Consider the following 12227-nt stretch of genomic DNA (forward strand, 5'->3'; position numbering starts at 1 on the left):
AGAAAAGATTTACAAGGATGTTGCCAGGGTTGGAGGATCTGAGCTACAGGGAGAGGCTGAACAGGGTGGGACTGTTTTCCCTGGAGCGTTGGAGACTGAGGGAAGACCTTATAGAGGTTTACAAAATTATGAGGGGCATGGATAGGATAAACAGACAAAGTCTTTTCCCTGGGATCGGGGAGTCCAGAACTAGAGGGCATAGGTTTAGGGTGAGAGGGGAAAGATATAAAAGAGACCTAAGGGGCAACCTTTTCACGCAGAGGGTGGTACGTGTATGGAATGAGCTGCCAGAGGATGTGGTGGAGGCTGGTACATTTGCAACATTTAAGAGGCATTTGGATGGGTATATGGATAGGTTTGGTGAGATATGGGCCGGGTGCTGGCAGGTGGGACTAGATTGGGTTGGGATATCTGGTCGGCATGGACGGGTTGGACCGAAGGATCTGTTTCCATGACTCTATCTCTTTTCCATTGCTCTTATGAAATTTAGAAATCTGGATTGGTTTCTGTGCTGACAGAATTATGTCTTAGTACTGTTTCAAATCAATAAACATTGAAAATAGCACCAGAAAAGATGGCAATCAATTACAATTTTTTTTAATTCAGGACAAAACTTAGTTACAGACTATTAACATCTTTTGTTTTCCTTCAAAAAATTAGTTCATTTTATAAAGACAAAATATTTTTATCACTATGATACATTAAACAGAAATTTTAAAGCTGGCAATGATTCATTCAATAACAAAATTAAGTTCTCAAAGGTCTTGCCATTTTTAATACTGTTTTTTGACTAGATTCTCTGTGACTGTAAATCTCCAAACCTCTCTACTGTAGTTATTATTTCTCAGTCCTTCGCAATAGTATCTCATTCACACTGGTAAATATCACATTGTCTTAACGAGTCTCTCGTTTAGTTGACTGCATCACAGTCCACTCACAAACAAGCAGGGTATGAGTCCACAATTTGTGCAGGGAATAAAGCTTAATATGCTGAGCAAAAGGTGCAATGTTTACTTGCCCAACAGCATACTGAAAACTTCTATTCATCACATTTTAGATAAAGTATTCAATTTCAGTCACAGTTAGAGTTTATCCAATTTTCAGTGCAGATGCTGAAATGTTAAATTTGTCAATTACAATGGAATCTGTTCTTAAATATCTTGAGAATTACCTTCAACAGAAGTGGTGGAAAAGTAATGTTTCTATTTTTTCCAATCCCTTTTAGGGAAGATTTAGTTTACCTTATTTCTTGAGATTTCCATGATCGAGAGCAGTCATTTCATGGTCACAACTACAACTGTTTGCACTCAATGTGGTCAGCAAATAGTTTTTTTTTCTCAAGTGTTAAATTTGGCAGAGACTTTTATTATAATTCACTTCCAAAAATTCACTTTCAGTACTTGCCTCTGCCAAATGCAAAGCAGTTTACCATTTCAGCAATTCAAAGAATAGCTGCCACCATTTTCATAAATGGCTAGAAGAAAACTTGAGGAACTACAACAAAACATTTGCTCGTCACGCAGGAGCATTACAACTTGCAGTTATATTTGTGTACCTTTAACTTCAAAACCATGAGGGGAAAAAGAAATGAAAGTCCAAAGGGTTAGGAAATATTGCCAAATAAGGATCTTGGAAAGGAGGCAGCAGCAAAAGTACTTCAAGAGTTTAATCTAGCTGGTTGAAGTCATAGCCACCAAAGATGTGGAGAATGAAGTGGGGAACTTACCTGAAGTTGGAATTGAGAAGAATGGTGAGTTTGGACTACTCCAATCAGAAGTTGAAGAGATGGGAGAAATGGTATGAATCAGAGGACAATCATTTTATATTTCAGGTTTTGTGGTACTGGAATCCCCAAGACCATAAGACATAAGATCCATCAAGTCAACTCAAACGTTCAAGAGTTTACAGTTGATCTAATCAACCTCAATTCCACTTTCCTGCTTTGATCCCTAGATTCCCTCAGTGATTAGAAATTAAAGTACTTTAGCTTTGAATGTACTTAATGACCCAGTCTCAACAGTCCTCTGCTGTAACAAACTCTGCAATGTCAGAAAACATTTATCCTTATCTCTGTCCCAAATGGGTAACCTTGTGCTTTGGGAGAGTTGATTGGATTAGAGGAAAAGAGCTGCATAATTTTGTTTGGGAAAAGAAAACAGCAGCAACATTTTAGATAAACTTTAATTTATGAAATGTGAAGAGTGATAAGGACAATATGGTATAATAGGGGAGGAGAGGTACTTGATTGTTCTTCAAACAAACTAAAACCATGATATGGAGGCTGAAGCAGGATATTTTTCCATCAGGGGAGTCAGATATATACTGGAATTGAATAATACACCATACTGTCAAAAGTGTGATTAAGCCTGTGCCAGTATGAAGTCAATGGGTATAGTCAGTGATGATTGAATGGGGATTTTCTTTTCTGTTCTGAACCTCTTCTAGCAGTTTATGCATCAAGGAAGGGAGCAGATGAAGCATGCCTCAGTCAACATGTTTAAACAGGGCTATCTCTGCTATGAATTCTGTACAACAGTCATCAGGAGAAATTTTATATAATCCAATACTCTCACACATGCTTCTGTACAAAAGTGCAATTGTAAACTTCCCAATGGATAGACTAAATTACTACATCTACTCATCATGTCACCAATTTCTGCACTGATTACATTTCATCATCAACTCATACAATTCTGAGGACTTGCCTCATATATTATCTCAATTTCATAGTTTAAAACTTTGATCCAGATTACCTTGAGTGGATCTACTTAGCTGAGAATCTCTTCAAACATTTGCAACCAATAAATTGCTCCTGAACTCCTGAAAGTTGAACAGCAGTTGTTTTGAAACCAGGAGTTGCGTTGTCTCTTAGATACTTATGCATTGGATTGCAAGTTGCATTTCTGAGTGCAAGTTTTATACCATATTCTGAATCGCACCAATGGAAGCAGTTTTATGGCACTGATAACTGATCACTTCCTGCACTTAATCTGCAACTGTTTGCATGCAAATGTTAATCTTAAAAGAAAAGTAAAAAAAAGAAATAAAATTGCTGTCGCCTGTGTAAAGGTGCACTTGACGATATACATGAACTGAGAAGGTTGTATTTCTGTGGTTGATGAAACTCTTCAAAAAAAATCAGACTGAATACTTTATGATTTGAACACAAATAATAGTCATTCTAATTGTCACTGCTAATAGTAACAAAACCAAGGTGAGTTGTTAATTCACTCACCAGGGAGATATTTTGATAATGAAAAGGACATAGATGGAACTACCAGAGAAGAGACAGAAACCTTTGAAGCCCTTATTTTTCATGAATCTACTTAATGATGTATATCAGGACTGTTATTTTTCAACCATCTTAATTTGACTGATTTATAATTTATCATAAAATATCCATCAAGCTATGAGAAAATAATAAAACTTTCATAAAATTTCCAGTTTCCAACATTGCAATGGCAATGTTAAAAATAAGCTCTCAAGCAATTACTCAGACATTTGAATCCGTCACAAACAGCTAAACGGGGAATGGAAAGCTGGCATTGGCATTTGAGACAGATATTGATGCTTTGAAACTGAGTACTTACACATTGGCATTAGCAACTGATACAAATTCTGTCAATTTACAATTAATGTCTGGTAATCAATACTTACATGTATGGTATTGACACAAACATTAATAGTTATCAATCAAAAATTGAGTGCTAGCCTGGGTTTCAAATTGAATAGTAATTTTAATTGTTTGAACTTTGCTCTAATTTTTTATATTAAGCCTCCTCCCTTCAACCTGTTACTACAGGCTGAAAATGGCAATAATGAACCAACCATCATACAGTGCTCCATCAGAAGAACAGTTTTCATTGACTGTTCAGATTTATTGGATTGGCTATTAATTTGGTGGCAGGGAAAATGCAGGAGTGTTCTTGGTTTGAAATCAGCAATCAAAGAAAGAACACATTTTCTGAAGGTTCTGCTGAAATTAATGACAATTACTTTTCCTCTCTATATCTTGGCCACAGCTGGCAAGATTGAGAGACTGGCCAACTGTCAGGCATGTGGGCCATCAGCATCATACTGCAACCCTGAAGAAATGCCAAAGGAAGTTAAGGGAGGCCAGGAATTGAGAGAGAAAAATTAGAGTGGAGAATCCAGGAAAAGTTTGAGGGTTGAAACCCCTTCCATTGCTTCTTCTGCTGAGTTATGAATTATAATCAAATGACCTTCACAGTTTGCAAAGAATACATAAAATAAGCAGGAAAATTAGTTCTCTTAAAACACGGACTTTGTTGATGCGAAACCCATGAAATCATTTCTTGCTCCATTCAAATCGTCAGTCTTCATTGAAGTTGGGATTAAAAACAGTGGTGGTTGCCTTCTTAAACAATGGATTGTCAGCCTAGTAGGGACACACAACATAGCAAAAATTAAGTTTTGAAATGTGGCTTAACTAACATGACATAGGACTACAGATTTGGAGGACACAAACAAGCCATTTAACCCAAGCATATGCAGCATTTGATGTCTATTATCAGACTCAGCAAACTGATTTGGGAAACAAAGACAAAGCTAATCTGGCATTTTCATCCAACCCCTGTCTCTACTGGATCAGTAGAGATGCTAGATTTGGAAAAGTTGTTCGATCCACCTTTCTGTTCATTTTGGACCAATTCAAACTGATCATGAAGATCTATTTTGTTTTCAAAACTAGGAATTTCCCATAGAATCCAATAAGATAGATGGATAATGTTCTAGGAGAAAATGAGCACTGCAGACACTGGAGATCAGAGTCGATGAGTGTGGTACTGGAAAAGCACAGATGGTCACTCTAATGAAGATTCCTGATGAAGAGCTTATGCTCAAAACATTGATTTTCCTGCTGTATGGATGCTGCATGACCATCTGTGCTTTTCCATCATCACACTCATTTAATATTCTATATATATCTATTCAGCCCTCACTTTAAAGTCCACATACTTTCAGAATATTAACCATCAACAGCAAGATGAGTTTAAAATTTGAATGTCTTGTGGTGCTCCCTCCTCTTGTGCTGAATCATTCCAAGAAATCATGATTTTATGATACTTATTGCCTGAATGAGTAGAAGTTCATTCAATGAGATTTTAATGAAGCCCACAGTTTCAATTGCCCAGGCCTCATTTCCAGTGCACCAGGTGGATTCCTAATTCACACTGCTGCCATCAGCCAAACATTAGCCTGGAGTTCAAATCAAAGCCCTCAATATGTGCTAACTCGAGTAAAAGTGAACAGAAACTTCGACATTTTAGTGTGAAAAATATAGCTGCTTTCACAGCAAACAAAAACAACAGGATGAGAAAATTCAAATTCTTGTCCAAGTTCTGCCATTCGGAATATCACTACTCTTGTTAATTCCAATAAGCTCCCAGGTTCCATATCCTTATTCAACAAAAGAACAATATTCAACTAATTATGAAATAGAACAAGTCTCATGTTTTTTGTTGGATGAGAGATCCATATTTCCACCATCCTTTAGTTGATGATGTCTTTTCTAACTTCCCTTCTGAATTTTAAAATTTTGTTCATACATGCACACAGCCATCAACAACATAGAAACGCTTAAATTCTCAATCTCTATTTTTAGGGAGCACAAGACTCTCTTTATGCAACCTCTCTTCAAAATCTAAACCTAGAAGCCTTTTCTTTCATTCTGGTGAGGATGTGCAATACTGCTTCAAAAGGCCAATTTTTTCCCCCATTTTAAGGTTTGGTGCCCAAAACTGTATACTGCACTCCAGATAAATTGAAAATTATGCAGCTGCAACAAAAGCCGTTTTTTAATCTTCTAGTCTTCCAGTTAAAATGTGGAAAAATCCATGAACCTCAGTTTTTTTTTCTGGACCTGATGATGACATTTTAAGAGGTCTTCGATGTGAACCCTGAAATCTCATAAATCCTTCCCTATTTAAGTATGACTCAGCCTGAAACCTTTTAGTCAAAATTGGCAATCTCTGCACTGCCATTCCTCTGTAACTCCATTTTATCAATATTTCTCTAACATTATGCCCTGCCTAAACTTATGGCTATGCCACCAATCTTTATGTTATCAGCAAACTTGAATACATATTCTCTATTGTATTGTATTAAATTAATAAATAATTTGATTAACTGAGCTCTGAGCCTGATTTTTCTTGTGGAACATCATCTGTCAATTCATTCCAATTTCAGTAGATACCTATTTTCACTCTCCTCGTGTGCTGAGCTAATTTGACTTTGATTCCTTGCACTCTAATTTTAATAATAAGTCTCTTAGCTGGAGCCTGTTGAAAGTTTTCTGAAAATAAAACTGACATCAAAATTACCTATGATACTGTTTTAGTGACTTAAGCAAAAACATGCTATTTTATTAATCAGACATGATTCACCCACCACAAATTCATGTTGGTTCTGTGTCACTCAAAAGGAATCCAACTGCTCATTCATAAATATATATTCAAATAACTTGCCCATAACTGATAAACTAACAGGTCTGTTGTTTCCCTTTCCCGTTTAATTAAACTATTTTCAACAATAAATGTGGGTATAGAATTTATGGAACCAGCATGGAACACAATAGTCCAACCAGAGCGAGGGCCTAATGAGCATGTGTTGATCAAGCTGCTGTGTTGGAACCAATTGAGAATCAGCCAGTAAAGTGAAAGGTGCACAGTTGTTTAGAAGGGTCTTGTGCAGTGCCTCTACCTTTGGGGCAGAAGACCCAGGTTCAAATCTCACCTGTTTGAGGTGTGTCATAATATGTCTGAGCAGTAGGATTGAAAAATATCAAACACAGTGGCTTGTTGGTAATACTCTTGGCTATGAGCTAGAAACCTGTGGGTTCACTTCTCCCAGTGAAAACTTCAGCACAATCTAGATTGGCAATTGGAGTGCTGAATGGTTGGAGGTACTGTGTCTTGCATTAAATGTTAAACCAAGGGGTTATCTGCGCCCTCAGTTTGATCTATGAAAGATCACCCAACGATATTCCAAAGTGAAGCATGGGTGCCCTCTCCAGTACCCTGGACAATAATCTCTCAAATGACATGGCGAAAACAGACAACTAGAGACTGGCAATAAATACTCACCAGCCAGCAATATCTACATCCCACAAATGAGTTACAAAAAAACATGATTTGGTAAGGAAAACATTGCTCTGTAGATGTTGCTTTGCAAAAACTGTCTTTCAGTTACAACAAGTAATTCATTGTCTATAAAAGCTAGTTTAACATCCTGCAATCTTTTTATTATGTGAAAAAAGTATGTTTCTGTTGAATCCATAGTATATTTATAGTTCTTTTCAGACAAATTAAAAGTACTACAAACTTATTACAGTTTTAAAAATACTTGTGGCTGGTTGAAGGTGAGAAGTGAGATGAGAAGAAAGGATCATAGAATTTGAGTGTATGAAACTATTTGGCTCTACCTGCATCAGCACTTTACAATTCTCTTGATACGATTCTCTTGCCTTTCCCTCATAAGTCTGTGCCCTATTCCTTTTGACTGCATTGATTGAACCTGCCTCTCCCACACTTTCAGGCAATGCATTCCATAGCTACTCACTTTGTGAAGCAGCTTTTTCCTCACCTTGCATTTGCTTCTTTTATCAGTTGCTTTCTATTTGTGCTGTCTTGTTCTTCATCCTTCCATGAGGGAGAACAGCTTCTCCCGATCAACATTGTCCAGACCCCTCATGATCTTGAATAGCTGTATCAGATCTCCTCTCAGCCTTCCTTTCTCCAAGGAAAACTGTTCTAATTTCTCCAATCCATCTTCATAACCCTGACACTACACTTGGAATTTTTTTCCACCCTTCCCAAAACCTTCAAATCCTTAGAACATAGAACATAGAAAAATACAGCACAGTACAGGCCCTTCGGCCCTTGATGTTGCGCCGACCGAAGCCTACCTAACATACACTCGCCCAATAACCTCCATATGCTTATCCAATGCCCGCTTAAATTACCATAAAGAGGGAGAGTCCACCACTGCTACTGGCAGGGCATTCCATGAACTCACAACCCGCTGAGTAAAGAATCTACCCCTAACATCTGTCCTAAACCTTCCACCCCTTAATTTAAAGCTGTGTCCCCTAGTAACAGCTGACTCCATTAGCGGAAAAAAGTTCTCACTGTCAACCCTATCTAAACCCCTAATCATCTTGTACATCTCTATCAAATCTCCCCTAAACCTTCTTTTCTCCAATGACAACAGCCCCAAGTGCCTCAGCCTTTCCTCATACGATCTTCCTACCATGCCAGGCAACATCCTGGTAAACCTCCTCTGCACTCGTTCCAATGCCTCTACATCCTTCCTATAGTATGGCGTCCAAAACTGCACACAATACTCCAGATGAGGCCGCACCAGAGTCTTAGACAACTGCAACATGACCTCAGGACTCCGGAACTCAATTCCTCTACCAATAAAGCCCAGTACACCATATGCCTTCTTCACAGCACTATTTACCTGGGTGGCAACTTTCAGAGATCTGTGTACATGGACACCAAGATCCCTCTGCTCATCCACACTACCAAGTAGCCTACCATTAGCCCAGTAATCCATCTTCTTGTTACTCCTACCAAAGTGAATGACTTCACACTTAGCTACATTGAACTCCATTTGCCACCTTTCTGCCCAGCTCTGCAACTTATCTATATACCGCTGTAACCTGCCACATCCTTCTTCGCTGTCCACAACTCCACCGACTTTCGTGTCATCCGCAAACTTGCTCACCCTGCCTTCAAGCCCCTCCTCTAGGTCATTTATAAAAATGACAAACAGCAATGGTCCCAACACAGATCCTTGTGGAACACCGCTAGTAAATGCACTCCAAGATGAACCTATACCATCAACTACTACCCTCTGTCTCCTTCCAGCCAGCCAATTCCTAATCCAAACCTCTAATGCACCCTTAATGCCATACCTCCGTAGTTTTTGCATTAGCCTGCCATGGGGTACCTTATCGAATGCCTTGCTAAAATCCATATACACCACATCTACTGCTTTACCCTCGTCCACTTCCTTGGTCACCTTCTCAAAGAACTCAATAAGGTTTGTGAGGCACGACCTGCCCTTCACAAAACCATGCTGACTATCCTTGATCACATTATTCCTATCCAGATGTTCATAAATCCTATCCCTCACAATTCTCTCTAAGACTTTGCCCACAACAGAAGTGAGACTCACTGGCCTATAGTTACTAGGGTTATCCCTACTCCCCTTCTTGAACAAGGGGACCACACTCGCTATCCTCCAGTCTTCTGGCACTATTCCCGTAGACAACGACGACATAAAAATCAAGGCCAATGGCTCTGCTATCTCCTCCCTAGCTTCCCAGAGGATCCTAGGATAAATGCCATGAGGCCCAGGGGACTTATCTATTTTCATCCTTTCCAGTATTCCTCAGACCTCTTCCCTACATACCTCAAGGCCATTCTTTCTAATCACGTGTGACTCGATATTCACATCAGCAACAGTGTCCTGTTCCTGAGTGAGTACTGACGAAAAGTATTGATTTACTGTTTCTCCAATCTCCTCCGCCTCCACGCACAACTTCCCACGACTATCCTTGACTGATACCTACCCTAGTCATCCTTTTATTCCTGACATACCTATAGAAAGCCTTTGGGTTTTCCCTAATCCTACCAACTAAGGACTTTTCATGTCCCCTTCTTGCTGCTCTTAGCTCTCTCTTTAGATCCTTCCTGGTTACCTTATAACTCTCAATCGCCCCAACTGAACCTTCACGCCTCATCTATACATAGGCCGCCCTCTTCCCTTTCACAAGGGATTCCAATTCCTTATTAAACCATGGCTCCCTCACAAGACCCTTTACTCCCTGCCTGACTGGTACATACTTATCAAGGACACCCTTTAGCTGTTCCTTGGACAATCTCCACATATCATTTGTGTTCTTCCCTTGAAGCCTATTTTTCCAATCCACGCATCCTAAGTCATGCCTCACCGCATCATAATTTCCCTGCCCCCAGGTATAACTCTTGCCCTGCAGTGCACACTTATCCCTCTCCATCACTAGAGTAAAAGTCACTGAGTTGTGGTCACTGTCCCCGAAGTGTTCACCTACCTCCAAGTCTAACACCTGGCCTGGTTCATTACCTAGAACCAAATCCAGTATAGCCTCACCTCTTGTTGGCCTGTCTACATATTGTGTCAGGAAACCCTCCTGCACACATTGGACAAACACCGACCCATCTAACGAACTCGAGCTATAGCTTTCCCAGTCAATATCTGGGAAGTTAAAGTCCCCCACAACAACCACCCTGCTACTTTCACTCTTCTCCTGAATCATCCTCGCAATACTTTCCTCTACTTCTCTCGGACTATTAGGAGGCCTGTAGAAAACTCCTAACAGGGTGACCTCACCTTTCCTACTTCTAACCTCAGCCCAAACTACCTCAGATGGCAAGTCTTCCTCCATCGTCCTTTCCACCGCTGTAATACTATCCTTGACAAGCAATGCCACACCTCCCCCTCTTTTAGCCCCATTTCTGACCCTACTAAAACATCTAAACCCTGGAACCTGCAACAGCCATTCCTGTCCCTGTTCTACCCACGTCTCTGTAATGGCCACAACATCGAAGTCCCAGGTACCAACCCATGCTGCAAGTTCACCTACCTTATTTCGTATACTTCTCGCATTGAAGTATACACACTTCAAGCCACCTTCCTGTTTACAGGCACCCTCCTTCGAGATCGATGCCATGTTCCTAACCTCCCTACACTCAAGGTCCTGTACCCTAAAGCTACAGTCCAGGTTCCCATGCCCCTGCAGAGTTAGTTTAAACCCTCCCAAAGAGCACTAGCAAACCTCCCCCCAAGGATACTGGTGCCCCTCAGGTTCAGGTGTAGACCATCCTTTTTATAGAGGTCCCACCTTCCCCAGAAAGAACCCCAGTTATCCAGAAACCGGAATCCCTCCCTCCTGCACCATCCCTGTAGCCACGCATTTAACTGTTCTCTTTCCCTATTCCTCGACTCTCTATCACGTGGCACGGGTAACAAACCAGAGACAACAACTCTGTTCGTTCTAGCTCTGAGCTTCCAACCTAGCTCCCTGAAAGCCTGCCTAACATCCTCACCCCTCTTCCTACCTATGTCGTTGGTGCCAACGTGGACCACGATTTGGGGCTGCTCCCCCTCCTCCTTAAGGACCCAGAAAACACGATCAGAGACATTACGTACCCTTGCACCTGGGAGGCAACATACCAATTGTGAGTCTCTGTCGCCCCCGCAAAACCGCCTATCTGTGCCCCTCACTATTGGGTTCCCCAATAACTATCGCTCTACCTTTCTCCACCCTTCCCTTCTGAGCAATGGGGACAGGCTCCGTGCCAGAGGCCTGAACCTCGTTGCTTATCCCTGGTAAGTCATCCCCCCCACAAGTATCCAAAACGGTATACTTGTTCTTGAGGGGAATGACCGCAGGGGGTCCCTGCACTGGCTGCTTCCTCCCACTCCCCCTCACTGTCACCCATCTCTCTATAACCTTCGGAGTAATTACTTCCCTAAAGCTCTGATCTATGACCACCTCTGCCTCCCGAATGATCCGCTGTTCATCCAACTCCAGCTCCAGTTCCCTAACACGGTCTAGGAGGAGCTGGAGATGGGTGCACTTCTTGCAAGTGTAATCAGCAGGGATGCTAATGGCTTCCCTCACCTCATACATGTTGCAAGAGGAACTTTGCACTGCCTTCGCTGCCATCCCTCTAAAAGGTAAACTTTAAAAAACTAGATCTAAAGAAACAAACAAGCAAAATGCAGCACTTACCTGCTTACCACAACAGGTCTTATTATTAGGTTAGAGGAGGAGGGCGGGTGGGAGGCTCTACCCCTGTAGTGCCTGCGCGCTTTTATAAGAAAAAAAACCTTCCCAGGTAAGCTAGCGTGACACCAGCTTCCGGGTCCGCTAGGCGCTTAAAAAAAACTTTAAATTTTAGCCGTTAAAAAAAACAATAACTGGACTATACCGCGACTTAAAAGAACACCACCAGACAGCTGTTACCTGCTCCGCTGATTGCTAAATCGTGGTGCCCAGAATTAATTGGAATATTCCAAAGCCAAACTAGTTTCTAATATGAATTCAGCATCATCTTCTTGTCCTCTGAACCCACACCACTTCACAATATTTATATTGTGCCCTTTACACCAAGAACTCAGTCATTACTGTACTATATATCAGGAAAAACAAGGGT

The 12227-nt window shown here is 40.8% G+C and overlaps 1 protein-coding gene across 1 annotated transcript in view; it reads right to left on the minus strand.

Moving 5' to 3' along the window:
• Positions 1-623: 623 nt before the first annotated feature.
• The window catches only part of itgb2 (integrin, beta 2), a 102401-nt gene continuing 90797 nt past the window's right edge, over positions 624-12227 (minus strand). Inside the window, exon 16 of the mRNA XM_060827593.1 lies at positions 624-4399. Within this exon, the coding sequence (XP_060683576.1) occupies positions 4334-4399 (66 nt within the window). The 3' untranslated portion in view covers positions 624-4333. The remainder of the gene's footprint in view (positions 4400-12227) is intronic.

The sequence above is a fragment of the Hemiscyllium ocellatum genome, chromosome 7 (assembly GCF_020745735.1).
Source record: "Hemiscyllium ocellatum isolate sHemOce1 chromosome 7, sHemOce1.pat.X.cur, whole genome shotgun sequence".
NCBI lineage: Eukaryota > Metazoa > Chordata > Chondrichthyes > Orectolobiformes > Hemiscylliidae > Hemiscyllium > Hemiscyllium ocellatum.